This window comes from Brugia malayi (assembly GCF_000002995.4).
Source record: "Brugia malayi strain FR3 genome assembly, contig: Bm_v4_Chr2_contig_001, whole genome shotgun sequence".
NCBI classification, from domain to species: Eukaryota; Metazoa; Nematoda; class Chromadorea; order Rhabditida; family Onchocercidae; genus Brugia; species Brugia malayi.
Genome location: NW_025062476.1, coordinates 1,757,740 through 1,770,475, shown reverse-complemented (window position 1 = coordinate 1,770,475; position 12,736 = coordinate 1,757,740). Strand labels below are relative to the sequence as shown.

General features: G+C 26.5%; 1 protein-coding gene across 1 annotated transcript; it reads left to right on the top strand.

Moving 5' to 3' along the window:
* Positions 1-1,289: 1,289 nt before the first annotated feature.
* Bm3356 (WD-repeat protein 3, putative) lies at positions 1,290-8,978 on the top strand (the record flags this gene model as incomplete). The annotated part of the gene is made up of 23 exons (XM_043078112.1): positions 1,290-1,445; positions 1,866-1,986; positions 2,258-2,352; positions 2,675-2,793; positions 2,940-3,018; positions 3,224-3,409; positions 3,541-3,642; positions 4,041-4,144; positions 4,252-4,405; positions 4,813-4,914; positions 5,015-5,122; positions 5,251-5,340; positions 5,438-5,542; positions 5,652-5,725; positions 5,888-6,086; positions 6,326-6,426; positions 6,658-6,823; positions 6,971-7,168; positions 7,611-7,679; positions 7,771-7,856; positions 7,945-8,073; positions 8,468-8,561; positions 8,829-8,978. The coding sequence occupies 23 exons, from the start codon at positions 1,290-1,292 to the stop codon at positions 8,976-8,978; spliced, it is 2,787 nt and encodes a 928-aa protein (XP_042934046.1).
* Between the last annotated feature and the right edge of the window lie 3,758 nt (positions 8,979-12,736).

Genomic DNA, 12,736 nt, shown 5'->3' with positions numbered 1-12,736 from the left:
AAAAATAAAAATAAATAAAATATTTTTCACAAAAACATACATAAATATAAATAATTTTGATATTACTATAAACAAATATTTATACTACGAATAAAATATTTAAAGAAGTAAAAAATGTTTATAAATTAAATTATTACAAAATGAATTTTCTTTTTTTCTCAAAATATTCATTCAATAATATTACTCACTGTGAATTCCACTCATTTTTAAATATTTTAATAAATTATGGAAAACATTTTTATTTATTTATTTATGATAAGCATATATTTCAGTTCAAAATGCTTTGTACAGAAATGCTGCAAAATTAATTTTACCATTTAAAAATATTTTTCAATTTATAAATTCAATAAATTTTAATGGAAAATAGGAAGATGCTTGATGATTAATTGAATTATAAAATATTTTTAATTCTTAAAATCATATATTTAGAATTTATTTATAATAATATTTATTATATCATTGTAGAAGTTAACAATAATGTCATTTAAATGTATTTTTATTATTTTTCAATGAACTCTAAATGTAACTCAAATAATTAAAATTCTGAAATTTTTTGGAATAAATTGAAAATTTTATTAATTAAATATTTTTTAGATAATGAATGTTGTAATGAACTTTTTTTTTAAAAAATTTTTTTATTTAATATGCAATTTTTATTGAACTTTTTAAATTTTTATGGCAACAGAGTTAAACTTAAAATAAATTTAGCATACTTTTTTCTTTAAGGTAAACATTTTAAATTAATATTTTTTAGGTAAAGTATTTAATTTGCAAATTTACTGTTTATGAGAATAACTTTAAAAATTTTTTCTATTTATTTTACTTTATTTCTCCTTCATTGTTAATAAATTCCAAAAATATTCAATTATACAGCTACGGGATTTCAATTTTCAAACAATCCAATTCAAGCGTAAACCACGTTTGTTCGTTGTTGCAGATCGATTTGATGGTTACGGATCAAACGGGGTCGCTTGAAAGTTTTTTACTACTACTACTGAGGCTGAGGGTTTTAGTAGTATTTTCTGGGTTTCCAGCAGATTTGTTGCACTTTTATTATATTTCAGGAATTCAGGAACAAAATTTGTTATACTTATACTTTTATCATATTTCTGGAACGGATTGGATTTGTCAGACTGTATTAATAAAAATAGAAACTAAATTCATCATTTGAACTGTTTAACTGACCATTCATTGAATAGCCAATGTAAAAAAAGAAAAAAAAAAAACAGAATTTTTCCGATATTAATTTCAACATTAGTCGTTTAAATTTGATTAAATAATTTTCAGAAATGGGACTTACCAAACAATATTTGCGATATACACACGATGGTACTTGTAATGTGGTAGCATCAAGTAGTGGAACTGTTGCCGCTATCACTGATAACATTTGCGCTGTGTCAGCATGTGAAAATGTTCATTTTTATAACATGAGAAAAGGAGAGAAAGTTAGTTTACGTTTTTTTTTTTTTTTTTGAGCTTTTATCTAGAAATAATTTGAAAATTTAATTGAAATCTTGTGAAATTGTGTTATAAGCACATATTTTTATGGGAAATTAACTGAAATAATTGAAAATTAAATTATTTTTTTTCCATATATAAATTTTTTCGATTAGTGATCGAATTTAAAGCTAAGCTTTTTATATATGAACAGTTCACAAAACTCAAGAAAATTAGAAGGGTTCAGGAAGCATCAAGTAGTTGGCTACTTTTTGAAGTAATACTTACCAATCATTTGAAATAGAGAGAAAAGAGATGAGATGGAATTTAACTGTTTGAGTGTGTGTTTCAAACTTTGAAGCTGCGGGCTTTTTTGGTTATATAAGTATTTGATTTTAAGTTTAAATAGATTCAGAAATCTTGTTCAGGTTGATGAAATCAGAGGGTCGAATAAGTGTGTTTCGACCATTAAATTTAGTGGGAATAGACGGTTCCTTGCTGTTGGATATGTCGATGGAACAACTCGATTGTACGATCGGAAAAGCGATGGTTTGAAATCCTTTATTTCTATGTAGACTGATATGAATAGCTATTTATTCTCCTGAATATAATTAACTTTTTCATAAATGTCTGTATTATACTTCCCTTCTCCACACAAACATATGAAATTCGAGTAGACCACTTAGGCTATCAAAAATTAATACTCTTGTGAGCTGTAAATTATTTGTTTTCACGTATAAGCAGTCATAATTGTAAATATCTGGAGAAGCTGAATACAAAAACTAGCTTCAATAAATGCGAATTTCTATCCAAAATTCAGATCGGTCAATGTATGTCACATTTTCGGGACACAGAACAGGTGTTAACTGTATTGCATTTAGTAAGGATGGTTTGACATTGGCAACTGGTGGAAAGGTATCTTTTGAATTTTTAGGTTTTGTATATGTAACCAAAATTCTGTACTATCATGATTTTGTTCCACGAATTTCACATATATAATTATAGGCCATCGATTTTACTTCCTTCCTTTACTTGAAATTTCTTCCAGTAATGAGATACATGAGTTTGAAACTTGAGTTTCAATTGAAGTCCAGATCCCTAATCACCACATTTTGACCCTTATCACTTTTAAGAATGATAATCTATGTAATAATTTTTGTTAGTGGGAAATCGTATTTCAGAATTTTTCAAGCTAACTTGTATTGTTTTATTTCATCTGCATGATCTGTAATTGTAGGATTCAGCGGTGGTTATTTGGGATATCGTAAATGAATCTGGTTTATTTCGTTTAAACGGACACAAAAATTCGGTGACACATTTACAGTTTACATTAGATGGACGATTTCTTATTAGCAGGTATTTTTCCATTCTTTTTTTCTCCACCATTTTTTATGGAATATTTAGAGGGTATTATTTTATGAAACATTTAAAAGTAAATTGTAGCACCTGATAATCCATACTGTAATTTTTTTTCTTTTTTTGATATTCGTATTTTTTTTTAGCTCAAAAGATTCATATGTGAAGTTCTGGAGTTTAGATTCAAGAAGTTGCTTCTTCACCATAACAGATTGTCATTCCGAGGTAATATTCTTACTAAACTTTATCCTGGTTTTAATCACTCCATTTCTTTTGTACCATTAGTATCACTAAATTTGATAAGAAAATCAGAAATCAATTAATTTAAGACTATATCTAATTGACTGGACGAAATAATGATGATCGTGGAGTACTTTTTTTTTCTCAATTTATGTTAATTTTTGCTTACTTCACCTTTTTGTACTTAAAGGTTTACACGTTTTCGCTGCTCAAAAACGATACTTTTCTACTGGTTGGATCCGCAGAGTTAGAACTACGAGTCTTTGAACTTAACTGGTTAGAAAAAATGGAGATGGATGACGAAGATAATAACTCAACGAAGAAATTAAAAGCTAGCGATAACTCTGTTGAATATACTGAAGATACGCAGGCAAATGTGAGTGTTTTAAGTACTTGAAATAGAAAAAATTTTCAACGAGAAAATAATGCTTATGACAGTTTTGATTTTTTGAAATTTCTAAGCAAAAAAATTTTTTTAAAATTTAGTGGATGAATTTTTTTTTTTAGAATATTGTACGTTGTGTGAAAAAAGGACAAATTTTGAGACGTTCTAAAGGACGAACTCTTCAGCTTGCTGTTAGCCGGGATGAGAAACTTATTGCATGTGTGGTAAGTATGTATAGTTGACTTTTCTACTGAAATAATGTTGAATTTTGTTTTACTAATCATTTAACAAATAATTTAATTAAAGGAAAAATGATGTAATATATTGAGATGTGTTTTTGCTATCCTCAAGAAATAAGTGGGATAAAAATCCTTATTCTTAGCTGTAGCTTGAAAAAAGATTATAGTGGTTAGAAGATGTATAGTTCTGAATTTATGAATTATAAATTACTAGACTTTTTATGAATTATAAATTATTAGTAAAATTTTATGAATTATTAAAATTATTAGAGGAAATAGCGATCTTCCACTGTAATTGTGGCGATCGCTATTTCCTTTTCAACTTTATTTATTTGTTGTTTTCGTGGTTCTGTGTAAAAAAATTGAAGCAGGAAACTGTTTAGGGTTCGTTACACTGTGTCGATATCTTCCGAATCTATGATGATGATGAATCACAAAAGCGTCTGATGAAAAAACTTCGGAAGGCTCGCAAAAAATCGACTGAAAGGTAGTTTTTAACATTTCAAAGTTTTTTTCTCTTGGCATATTCTAATATTAGTAATGAAAAGAAACTTGTACCAGTAAAACTGGCAACTTATTAATTGGCAGTTGCAGTGGTGACGTGGGAGCAATTTCGGAAACAGATATTGCAAAAGATGTTACCATTTTGATCTCACGAATAGGTGAATATAAACCGAATGGGAAGGTGAAATGGATTGATTTTAGCTCAGCTGTGAAAAGGTGTGGAGATGAAATACTCCAATATCAGGTTTGTCGTACTTTTATTATAAGAAGTGTTTATTTATCTACAATTGCATTAGCAATCATTTGTGTCAATATAAGCTTAAAGAAATGAAAATTTGAATCATATCCATATAACTTGATTTTTTAGTCAAAAATATCTTTCTGATTATTTCAGGCAAATATAGTTCGCCAAATAAAATTAGTAAAACTTCCTTTTGCTCCAATGCTCGAAATATTATTATGACATTATATAACTGTCTTATGCTTTATTTCCTTGACTACCTTTTGTTTCTGTTCCAACTTGGTTTTTTTTTAAACACACACCTGCATATTGTGACTTTTAAAATATAATCAAATGGTTACTTACTTTTCTATAATCCTAAGGCAAAAATTTTTTTTTAGAATTGTTGACTTAATACTCTTTTAATTTAGTTATATATACTCTACGCAGAGAATACAGTTCTCTCTGAAACAATGTTAGTCGATTTCAAATCAAATGAAGTGCAGTTTGCTGATTTGGCTGATTTGAATCAGGTTAAAATCATAGTTATTGTAATAGATCATGGCTTCGTTTTGTTATAACTTTTAGAATTTTAATTCCACTTTTTTTGCGCGACTATTTTTTATGTTTTAGTTAGGTCATCGTACAGATGTTCGATGTCTCGCAGTTGCAGAAAGTGGATTCAGTTTTGTATCAGGAAGCGCAGAATCGGCTATTGTTTGGAATTTGCATAGTCTCAAGGTAGGAAGTTTTATTTTTTTCAATTTTCAAAATATTTAAGCAAACTGAAGTTTTTTCAATAATTTCCATTTTTCTTGATATTAAAATTTAATGGAACTAAACAGTTTAATCCTTATGTTATTTTGCAGATTTCGCATACATTAGAGGATGAACAAATGGCAGATATCACTGCGTCACTATTTGTTACCGGCGATAAACATATTATTTTAGCAACTAAGGTAAGTTTACGTTTGATAACTTATTTATCTTTGATTTAAAATCTTCCTGATATATTCAAATTCAGGATTGATTATTTGTTAGGCTAAATACTTTTAGGAGGGCAACATCTTTCTGTTTGAATTGGCAACAAATGAAATGCTTGAAATGATTAAGAAAGCTCATGATGGAGCTGTTTGGCAACTTATTCCAACGCCTGATAAGGTATAAAGCTTTGACAGAGTTATAGTTCTGAAGTTGTGAAGCTGGTTTAAACGTAATATTTCGGAGAAATCATTGTTGTAGAACTTTCGAAATGTTTTTCTAATTTTAGAGAGGCTTCGTCTCCTGTGGTAATGATAAGACGGTTCGATATTGGAATTACGAATTAGTAAGTGAAGGAACAAGGTATAATATTTTTTAGATATTATGTTTTGTAATGAAATGTAAACAAATGAATAGTTCAAATTTCAATTATATTTAAATGTTATATTTCCCGTAATCATTGTAGAAGGATATTATGATATTACGTTGTATATTTTGTTGAAATATTATAACTTAAATCTTCAGGAAACGTTTATCAGTAAAGCCTTGCCGCGTATTGGAAGTACCAGATGAAGCATTATGCGTTGCTGCTAGTAATGATTCACGTTTTCTTGCTGTAGGACTTCTAGATAATACAGCATGTGTTCATTTCGTGGATACATTCAAATTCTTCGTTTCGCTTTATGGACATTCACTCCCTGTTACAGCCATTCATATTTCATATGTATGTCTCTTTTTAGTAAAATTTAAGCTTAACAACCAGCTTGTAATCTAAAATGTTTGTTCTTTTTTCCTAACTCCTACATTTACCGTTTAAAACAGTAATGCTAGTGGTTTGTGGTTATACTTTGCGCAGTAAGATATTTATTTCAATTCTGTAATTATTTTATAGATGCAGAAGTTGTAGTGAAATAAGGAGAAATCTCAGCTTTTAAGAATGCTTTCTAAATTTATCCTTTTTAGGATAATAAATTAGTTGCTACTGGATCAGCCGATAAAAGCGTCAAGATATGGGGATTAGACTTTGGTGATTGTCACAAGTCTTTTCATGCTCACGATGACATGTAAATTTACTTTGCTCGTCTTTTTTTCTTTTTGCTTCCAGTTTGTGAAATTTGTAGCCAGAACTTGGGTTATGTTTATTTCTGAAGCTTTTTTTTTACATTCAAATATATGCAACGAATCTCTTGGCTTAAGTCTCAGCCATCCCTGTTCGAACACAAAAGTCTTTGGCCTAGTATTACCGGTCTTCTATCTAAATGATTAGACTTGTATTAATTTACCATAGTTTTCAGTGTGACTTGCGTTTTATTTTCACCAGAAGAAAATTTGCTGTGGTCTGCCGGTAAAGACGGCTTGATCAAACAATGGGATGCAGTGAAGTTTGAACGAATTCAGGTTTTAAATCTACACTCAGCCGAAATTCGAGCTCTTGCACAAACTACTAATGGAAAATATGTCGTAAGTTCTTAAGTACAACTAAAGGAAATCAAAATTAAGGACTTAAAAAGAACAACTAAAGAATTAAATTTCAAAATAAAAAATTTTCTACTTTAAAGAAAGCGAAGTAAAGTTTTAAATTTCAATTCTAAAAATATTTTATCATAGATTTCCTCCTCTCACGATAAATCAATCCGATTGTGGGAGCTAACAGAAGAAATTATTGTTCTTCAAGAAGAAGAAGCAATGGAACGAGAAAAAGAATATGAAAAACGTCTTATTCAATTGAATGATGTTGTGCCTGGTGAAGAAAAAATTAATGAAGCCGAAATAGCAGTGCAGAAAACTATCGCAAGTATTAAATCGGTTAATTTTTATTATTATTTCTCATATATTTGCACTGTTTTATATTTATATATTAGAACAATTTAAGCGCATTAATGCTAAACTAATTTTAAAAAAGATGGATGTGAATTATTGATTGACATCAAAAAAAAAAAAAAATTATTCATTGTATAAACTTTGTAAAAAGACGGATCTAAATCTTTTATCTTTTGAATTATTCTACTGAATTCACTCACCGTTTACCTTACATTTACCGTCAACGTATGATATTCTATTCAGAATCTGTGTAAACTTTTTAAGAATTTACTTTGCTGTTGTGCTAAATGTAATCGTTAGCTTTTTTTTTTTTTTATTATGCGAATTATTTGCGTTAAATGAGCAAATCCATTTTTAATTTTGTTTTCTGAGAAGAATATCTTATGTTCGTTCAGTACTACTTTTTTATGAAACTGAATGTTTTTAGACTGAGGATATTATTGAAGCATTAGAGATCATGCGAAATGAGAAGATAGCTATGTTGGATGATCCAAAGGTATTTTTGCCAATATTTTATATTTGATTTCTAGTTATATTTTTTGAAGGAAAGAAATTATTTGTTTCTTATAGCTTTATTATTTTTGCAGCATGAAAAGCATCCATTGTTGTCATACTTTGAAAGCGCATCACTTGATCATTTTGTACTTGATGTGATTCAACGTGTTCCATCGAGGTTAATTTAATTTTATTTTAGTTTCCTGATTTTCAGAGTATTTTAAAAGTTATTGAGAATTTTTCTTTTTTCAATGTTTTCATTCTAGTCATTTGGAAAAAAGTTTGTTAATGGTGCCATTCGGTTTTGTCCCGGATATTATCAGAGCTTTGGGTGTTTGTATTGGAAAACGTTATAAAGCAGAACTAGCAACACGTGTACTAATTTTCATTGTAAAGTAAGTTTTCCATTTGTCTATCTACTCATTTATTTGTTAATTTTTTAAATTTTATTTCTGCTGTTGCAGAAGTAACTTTCACATAAATATCTAAATCTCCTAAATATGAAGTTCAGTAAAATGAGTTGTTGCTATAAGTGTTTTAATCTTTTGTCGTTAGCAATTATTATAAGCAAGAAGGCAATTTCGTTGTGATAATTCATCTGATATGTAATTTCATTTCATATTTCAACCTGAGCTGTATTCAAAAAAAATTCTTTCAACATTTGTAAAAATTATTGAAAATATATGTTAGGTGTTATTGAATTGAAAGTTTCTTTAAATGTTTGGCATATTTATTTTCGAGTTTTCCCCAAAGTCCTCCAAAGTTTCAAAGTATTTTTTCATTTTCTAGAATTCATCACAATTATCTCATAACACAAACTGATTTGATAACGCTTTTCGATGATTTATGTCGCAAGGTCCCGCGAGGATTGGATGATTTACGGGTTAATTAATTTACTTTTCACTTTTTTTAAAAAAAAGAAAATTAGAAACACAGATTGAGATAATTATATTTAGATAGTAAATTTTAGAAAATGTAGGATGAGGTGAAAGTGCTATAAATTTACGTTGTTTTTTTTTTTTTTTAAAAAAAAAAATAAATTTTAGGTCATTTTCATAGTCGTAATTATCTAGAAGTGCTTGTAATCATGACTATTTGAAAGCAAACTTCAATCGTTAATAATTTGTATCAGTGGAATACTGATTTGCAGGATATCTGTGGTTTCAATCTGGCGGCTTTGAAACTTTTTCAAAAAGAAGTGGAAGAAGAGTCAGAAGTGAAAATGTTTGCCGATTTTTCAGAATTAGGAAAGAAAACAAAAAAGAAATCAAGAAAAACTGTGACGAAAGTTTTTGCTTAGGAATATATTATTGTCAGAAAGAAGTGATTGCATGTGCACTACATTTAATATTTCGTCTTCTTGATTATACATCTCCGGTGAATATCAAAAAATCGCATCATTTGTTGCTGTTTTTTTTTTTTTTTTTTAATTAGTCAAAATATGAATAACCTAAGTTTCGAATAGAGAAAATAAAAGAAATAGTTGATTACTATTTTGGTAACTTAGCTTGTTAGATTTTTAAGAATTTAAATTTCCATAGAATTTTCCTCCTACTAATCTGTTTGTTATTTTTGCTTTTTCCATTGTTCCAATTATGAATTTTTTTTTTTTTTTTTTTTTTTTACATTGTTGAAGTTATCAGTTTGTATTATCCAATAAAACATTTTGCTGAAATTATGGAAAGATTGACAGTGGTTTTATGAACCAATAAATAATGAATTTCTTGCACACAAAAAATATAATTCAATTAGTTTAATGTAGGTTATTTTTTTTTTTTTTTTGATAATTCATCAATGAAAGGATATGAATTGGATAAAAAATTTTTTTTTATATAATATATAATAAAAAAGTAGGAGTGAAAATTTAAATTATTTTGAAAAAGGAGATATTAGATAAGAGGAGCATTTGAGTATGAGATATATTTGAAATGATAAAGCGTTTATTGAAGGGAGATTATTTAGCATAGAGCAAAAAAGATGAAATGATTGATTGATTGATTTTGGATGATACTTCAAATAATTAATTTGCAGAATGATTTTTCATGTTTTCTTTTTATTTTATTTTTTTTTTTTCTTTTCAATAATTTAATATTACATGCATCATTCTCTTCCACAAATATATTTTATAATTTTTAATTTCATTTTAGTAGTTATAAATTTTTCTTTTTATTTTATTTCATTTTATCTTATTTTTTTCTTTTCAATAATATTACATCATTCTCTTTCACAGATATATTTTATAATTTTTAATTTTATTTTAGTAGTACTTATAAATTTTTCCTTTTTATGATAAAATAGAAATTAGATAAGATATGGAAGAAGTTTTAAATCATAGTATTTCATTTTAGGTTCATTTTGCTAATTATAATTGTTCCTATAACTAATAGAATATACTTTGTGAATCTCGTAACTAACATTTTGTAAATTCTTTGTAGGAATTTAATAAGAAATTTTATATGAATTTTTTATCTCATATTTCACATACTAAGTTATGACGTGTGTAAGATTTTCATTTTCTATGTTACGTGTATCACTTTCTTGTTTCAATCATACGCTTATCACGTTTTTTCATCTTTTATCAGTACGCTTTACGTGGGAAATGATACGTAGTAGCATTGGAAAAAATGCTGAATCTATTTTAGAGTTAATTAAACTTACAGATATATGTGAAATAAAAGCCATTAATTGTTATAGGAAATGGATGAATGGAGAAATGTTAAATTAAATCTATGATTAAATGAAGAGAAGTCTTAAAGAGAAACGGTAATAATTTTATTATTCATAGGAAGATGATTTGTGATTATTGAAAAAAAAAAAATGATTAAATTCAAGAAGGAAAAATATCTAATTTTTTTATGAAGAAATTTTTAAAAAAAATATTTCATTTGAATTATAAAAAAATAATAATTTTCATATGTATCATTTTTCTTCGTTATTTTAATTAGAAAAAAAAAAAAAAAATGATTATGAAAAGAAATCTCAAATTTTGCATTTTTAAGAATTAGCTATGTTCGTTTGAATCATTGCTAATATATTTTTGCTATAATATATACAGCTATGATTGAATTTCGTATGAAATTATTTGTATTTATCTATTAATATCCTTAGACATAAATCATTTTGCAAAAAATTTACATAAACATAAGAATATTTGTGAAAAGTATGATTGTTTTTTTTTTTTGATCATTTAAGGAATATTTATTTTATTGAAATATTTTACGATGGATAAATGCTCATTGAAATCGAGGTTTTGATGATTTTTGATGAATTTTAGTTTTAACAAATTTATTCAAAATAAAATTTGCTTGAGATTTTTACATCTTTTTTTTTCTTGCATTTTTAAAATTCCTTTTCTTATTTCACTCTTTATTTTATTTTATTTTTTTTTTTCATTTTTTTTTAATGGCTAGAGATCATTTCTCTTTTGCATTGGATAAAATGAAATATTGATCACATTTGAAGCCTTTTCCCTTACTTTCTCTCTTCTTTCTTATCTTTTACACTTTCTCTTTTAATAGGCCTGAAAAAAGTCTAGATGTCGTTTAAAAAAGCTTAATTTCATTTTTTTCGTTTCGTTTTTCCAAGCCAAAACTCTATATTTTCCTTTAAAACTTTCAAAGTTAGAAACTTTCATTAATGTTTTAGATTAATCAGTTACATGCTGAATCTTACGGAAGTCAAACTGATTTTTTTTTTTAAAGTGAAATTTTCCTGATATTAACGTATTGAGAGACGAGAATCTCTTTTTTTTTTTTTTCCTTCAATTATCTTTACTACGTATTATTTAATATATATTTCCTGAAAATATTTTCTAATAATTTTGTTAAAATTTTCAATTTATCTTTGATTGCTTAATTTCTGGCATTCGAATGTTCCTTCGTTAAAATGAATTTCTTTATTTCCTTAAATCGAATAAAGAAAAACAAACATTTTTATAGCGTTCCCAGTTGTTTTTCACTAACACAAATTAAACTTCTTGTTTTCAACTGGTAAGAATTCATCTCTTCAAAATTTCTTTTAGCTGTATAATTTCACGGCTAATATCTCTGCATATTATTATGGTAAAATTAATTTGAAACTATACAAGAATGTTCATGTGTAGAATTTATGTGATTAAAGTTTAACTGATACAGTAATAATGATGATAATTAATAATAATAATAATAATCATAATAATAATGGTAGTAATAATAATAATAAATTACGTTAAGTTAGAAATTCATTTAATTTGATCATTTAACTGTAATGTTTTATATCATATTAACTTAATGGATATTATTGCCTAACAAATATACCATCATGCCATTTATGAAGATTTGTAATTCCACGTAAATAATTAAACTTGAGAAAAAGCAAGTGTCATACTTGTCACTGTTGTTTACGTTGCTAGCAGCAATTTCAGATTAAAAGCAAATTTTGTTATAACTATAACTTACCATTTCATTACTTTTTTGATTACTTTAAAGTTTGCATTAAATTCATGGTGAATAATATTTACAGAGCGATAACTTAAATTTGTTATTAAATTTTTATGCAATTTAAAATTTATTAATCCGATACGATTCTGCTTAAAGAAATACTCATTAATTTTTAAATTAAAAAATTTTTCTTCAGTTTAAATCAGAAAATGAGCAAAAAAAAAAAAAAATAATCAGAAAATGAGCAAAAAATAAAAAAAAAAAAGAATGTCAATTGTCTTTGTTTTAACATCGTTTATTTTAATATTTCCATTTAATATATTTCAAAATTTTTTATCCATTTTAGATGGAATAATATTTGATGATCGTAATAATCGATGGCAATTGTGACATTTGTACATCTTTATTAAAGTGAAATTATACAAAGAAAGTAATACATTTAATTTATTCATTCTTAATACATATTTGTATTCATTCATAATCGTTTATAACAACCTTGTAAAGTTGACAGAACTTTGAAGTTTAAGTTTTACTACCTGAAATAATCAGTGATTAGATTTTTTTTTTTGAAAGAAGAGTTATGTTTAATGTGAACAGTGTAGAATGTGTTTGAATTATCATCTAAAAGTTAATATTTTAT